Genomic DNA, 5,001 nt, shown 5'->3' on the forward strand with positions numbered 1-5,001 from the left:
ATAAATAAATAAATAAATATTTTTAAAAAAAAGGAAACTGAACTCATATGTTTTGAGTCACCTGCCAGAACCAAACTAAATGATAATGGAATTTGGAAATAAATGCTGAGTCCTTGAATTGGTCAGCTGTTCCTGGCCGCTGAGTTACTCCTTTGTAACAGTCACTTAAATTACTTTATCCAGCTCCATTCAAGCCCCTTATCCCATCAGTTTGTTTGGGGAGGGGGGGGACATAATTTTTTTTAAATGGGGTCTCACTGTACAGTGGGAGACTGGCCTCAAGTCATAATTGCCTCAAAGTCTCAAATACTGGGATTGCAACAATGTGCCACCTCACTTGGTCTGATTTCTTAAACACTAGCAGATAAAACTTTTAATAATAAAGGAGTTTTCTTAGTTTGTCTTTCTATAGTTTTTCTATAGCTTGGGAATGAAAAGAGTATCTCACATTAACAAAATATCACAGTACACAGTAGACTGTGAGCTATGGTTCAGGTTCCAAAAGTCTAAACTTGAGATAGGATTACCTTCCATGAATGCTTGAACTGTTTTGTCCACACAATTATCAAAGTGCTGCAAAACCAGGATGATTTCATTGTTGCTCCTATTAGGAACTATTGCACGCACTGCGTTTATCTGCAAAAGATGACAGAGTCGTGTAATTCTAACACGAGTAGGTCACTGGCCAGCTGAAGTGTATCAGGGAGAATACAGTGTCATTTCACTTTCAGCAGCTTTACCACTCTTTAATGTCAGTAAGGACACACACAACCATCACACTGGGAATAATAAAGAGAAAAATGATAACGCCACATGAAAACTTAATTTCAAATTTTAAAAAGATAGAACATTTATAGAAATAAAAGGGCACCACTGAGATGGCCAGTGAATAAAAGCGTTTACAGTGACCCAAGGATCTGAGCTCAGTCTCTAGAACCCACGGTGAAGGCAGAAAACTGACACCGCCACACAAGCTACAAGATCCTTATACATCTGCATGTACACACCAACACACTCTCTCTCCCACACACAAATAATAATATTAATTTATATTTTTAAAGTTAGAAGGTGCTGAGTATGGGCTTAACTCCCTGCACTCAGGAGCCTGGCAGATCTCTGTAAGTTCAAGGCCAGTCTGGTCTACTTAGTGAGTTCCATGTCTCAAAAAAACAAAAACAAAAAATTAGATGGTATGCACAAGATTATATGCCAAGAAAGAGTAGGCAATTAAGATATGGTGTCACACAAATGTAGTTTCATTTAGGTGCCAGCTATTAATTTACCATCAGTGGCTCTTCACTGTAAGCATACTATAGGTTAAGTAGAAAATTTAATGAACCATTAACCCTAACAGCTTAGGTTTTTGTTTTTTAAATGTCTGTGTGTCATGCATGTGTGAGTCTGGTATACAGGAACATATGTGTGTGAGTACCAGTCCCCATCACACTGTGAAAGCCAGAGGGCACTGGCTCTTCCATTCTATAACTCTCCACTTCATTCCCTTGAGGCAGAGTCTCTCACCTGGAGTGCGGCTGGCAGCCAGCAGGCTCCAGGGGTCCTCCTGTCTATTCCTCCCATCGTGCTGGGGTCACAGCTATATGTAGGTCTGTATGTGGAGTCTGTGGATCCAAATTCAAGTCCTCATGCTTGCACAGCAAGTGCTCTCACACTGAGTCAAAATTTTTCCAGCCCAACAACTTAGATTTGTATACAGCACTATTCAGAACACTTGTTACTTTGTGTCATTTAGCTATACAAAGACTACAAAGATAACTGCCAGAGATCCTCTGAATTATTATAGGCTATTTTAGGTGCATAAAACATAATGCACTAGCAACAATCCAGCTTAATAAAATAAAACAACTGGACATCTCCTACATCCTGTTTCTCCAGGAATTCCTACTCCAAAATTTGATTTAATTTTAATATATTTGTATTTTCATGCAGTATATCCCCATAAATAATATATACTATTTTATATAAGTATTATTTCATCATGCATACCTTTTTTAGTTTACCACACATTATTTTCTTCATATTGATAAGCATATTTATTATTCATATATTTTAACACACACATTGTACACAGCATTCCTATTGTATAATATATCTAATTTATTCATTCTCCCGTTAATGGGTAATTAGAACTTTTTTTGTTGGTTAGCTTTTGTTTTTGAAGTGCTAGAGGTTTCACATGCTAGGCACACACTCACTGCCCAATCCTAGACCACAGTTTTATGTTTGTCTGCTGTTGAGTCCTAGTACCTAGAACAATGAAAAGCCATGTCTTCTGTGTAACTATTAGAATTTTGATGGCGCCACCACCACCTAGCTCATTTTCTTTTTTCCTTTTTTTTTTTTTTTTTTTGAGACCAATATCACTATGTAACCCTGACTGGCCTGGAACTTACTATGGAGACTAGATTTCTGGCTTCACAGAAATCCATCTGCCTCTGCCTCCTGGAATTACAGGCATGTGCCACTACACCAGGGCAGATTTCATATTCATAATGCATTTGTGATAGTCACTGCTTATATTAACAAATTTTCCTATGGTATTCAAATTTAATATCCATAGTAATTAATCTTACCTTCTCTTTCATGTTCTCAAAAGTTCCTCCCTGGGCAAATACAGTATTGGACTGCAAATCAAAAATGAATCCTGAAGAATCTAAAAGAATATAAAAAAAACCTGATATACTCTATGTACTGTACTCATCCAAAACAAAAAGATCAAGATAGCTACCTTCCCCCATGTAATTACTAATAATTTAGTTACGACTTAGAAAATCCCATTATATACACAGCTCATATATAACATTTTGAGTTAGTCATAAAATCAAATTTTATTTTTTAAAAGATTTATTTTTGCCAGGTATGGAGGCACACACTTTTAATCCCAGCATTTAGGTGGCAGAGGCAGGTGGATTTTGGTGAGTTGAAGGCCAGCCTGGGCTGTACAATAAGTTCCAGGACAACTAGAGGTACATAGTGAGACTCTGTCTCAGAGAGTGTTTGCCTGCATGTATACATGTGCACCACATGTGCCCGGTACCTGCAGATGCCAGAGGGAGCACTGGATCCCCTAGAAATGGAGTCTTGGAAAATTGGGGGTCAGCAAGTAGGTACTAGAACTTTTAATTAAAGTTTGGTTTAGCCAGGTGGTGGTGGTGCACGCCTTTAATCCCAGCACTTGGGAGGCAGAGGCAGGTGGATCTCTGTGAGTTCAAGGCAAGCCTGGTCTACAAGAGCTAGTTCCAGGACAGGAACCAAAAGCTACGGAGAAACTCTGTCTCGAAAATACAAAAATAAATAAATAAATAAATAAAGTTTGGTTTAGAGTTTAACTTTTATCTTCTTTCCAAATAACTCCTGGTTGCTATGAAAGATCCAAGTTTTATGTTACGGTAAGTAAGATGCGTGCAAGTGTGAAAGACAACACGAATACAACCCATGTCATTTAAGAGAAATTATGTTTGCCAGTTACAATGAATTGTGGAAGCACTTAGACAAACTCACCATGCGTACGTCTTCCAGAGGAGTACAGAACATGGGTAGTTCTCAATTATCTTTATCAATTGGAAGAGATGCGCTGAGAAAGAGGAAGACCCTAGACAGCACAGCACTATCGTCCAGACCTCCTGAGAGCACAGAGCAGTCAAATGATATCATCTGAATGCTGCAGTGAGCTCCCTCGCTCCACTGAAGAACTACCAATGAGCAGGGGGATGGTACGGAGACATCAATCACCTATCTACTTACGGTTAGAGACTCAAACCACCCATCTCCTTTAGGAGAAGGGACAGCAATTTATAGTTTCTATTAGAGAAGGATGCCTACCAGCCTTTTAATTATTCCCCTCACAACACACCAGCAAACACAAACTACAGAGACAACAAATGGCAGCTCTCCACTCAGCTCCCAAAATTAATCTCCATATTATTTGAATTTATCCAGCATGCCAATTAACATAAAACTAACATACAAAACAAACTGGGTGTAGTAAAGCATGTCTGTAATCTCATGACTAGAAGGTGAATGAAGGAAAGGAAGAAAGGAGGAGCAATGAAAGGGAACAAACTCAGATTAATAAAATTAGAATAGTTAAAAAATAGGGTCTAGCTGGGCATGGTGGCTTTAATCCCAGCATTCGGGAGGCAGAGGCAAGAAGATCTCTGTGAGTTTGAGGCCAGCCTGGTCTACAGAGCTAGTTCAAGGACAGCTAGCTGTTACACAGAAACCCTGTCTCAAAAAACCTAAAAAGAAAACAACAACAACAACAAAACCATATAAATGTATATGTTTATTTAAGAAGATCCTAGTACCCTACCCCTTGGCTAATAAATGCAGTACTTATCCCTGCCCCCAGGTCCTAAAGAGATAGGGGACTAGGGAGGTGGCTCAATGCTAAAGTCAGAAGAGTGTGTTGGATTCCCTGCAACTAGAGTCACACAGTTGTGAGCTGCCATGTGGATGCTAAACTTGAACCTGGGTCCTCTGGAAAAACAGTCAGTGATCTTAACCACTAAGCCAACTCTCTAATTCCCAACCAATTAAAAAAAAAATCAAGCATGTTTGTGTTTGTAATTCAGCCCAGGGGAGGCAGAGACAGGCAGATCCCTGGAGCTTGCGGTCAGCCAGCTACAGACCAACAGAAGACCCTGACTCTGATCGGGCATGATAGTGCACACCTTTGATTCCAGCACTTTGTAGGCAGGGGCAGGCAGATTTTTGTGAGATCCAGACCAGACTGGTCTACAGAGCAAGTTCTGGGCCAGACAGGGCTACACAGTGAGAACTTGTCTTTAAAAAAAAAAAAAGACAAAAAGTATATTAATATGACAGCAACTAAGAATTAGCTTATCAAACTGCATATAACTAAAACCATACAACAGCCAGGCTTGGCAGTGCACATTTTTTAATCCAGAGCTTGAGAGGTAGAGGTAAGTGGATCGCTCTAAGTTTGAAGCCATTTTGATTCACACAGTGAGTTCCAGGCCA

General features: G+C 39.5%; 1 protein-coding gene across 1 annotated transcript in view; it reads right to left on the reverse strand.

The window, feature by feature from the left end:
* Spats2 (spermatogenesis associated serine rich 2) overlaps positions 1-5,001 on the reverse strand; it is a 69,003-nt gene that overhangs the window by 37,732 nt on the left and 26,270 nt on the right. Inside the window, exons 3-4 of the mRNA XM_005353931.2 lie at positions 2,592-2,671; positions 528-636 (exon numbers count right to left, since the gene is read on the reverse strand). Coding sequence (XP_005353988.1) covers positions 528-636; positions 2,592-2,671 — 189 coding nt within the window. The remainder of the gene's footprint in view (positions 1-527; positions 637-2,591; positions 2,672-5,001) is intronic.

The sequence above is a fragment of the Microtus ochrogaster genome, chromosome 15 (genome assembly GCF_000317375.1).
Source record: "Microtus ochrogaster isolate Prairie Vole_2 chromosome 15, MicOch1.0, whole genome shotgun sequence".
NCBI lineage: Eukaryota > Metazoa > Chordata > Mammalia > Rodentia > Cricetidae > Microtus > Microtus ochrogaster.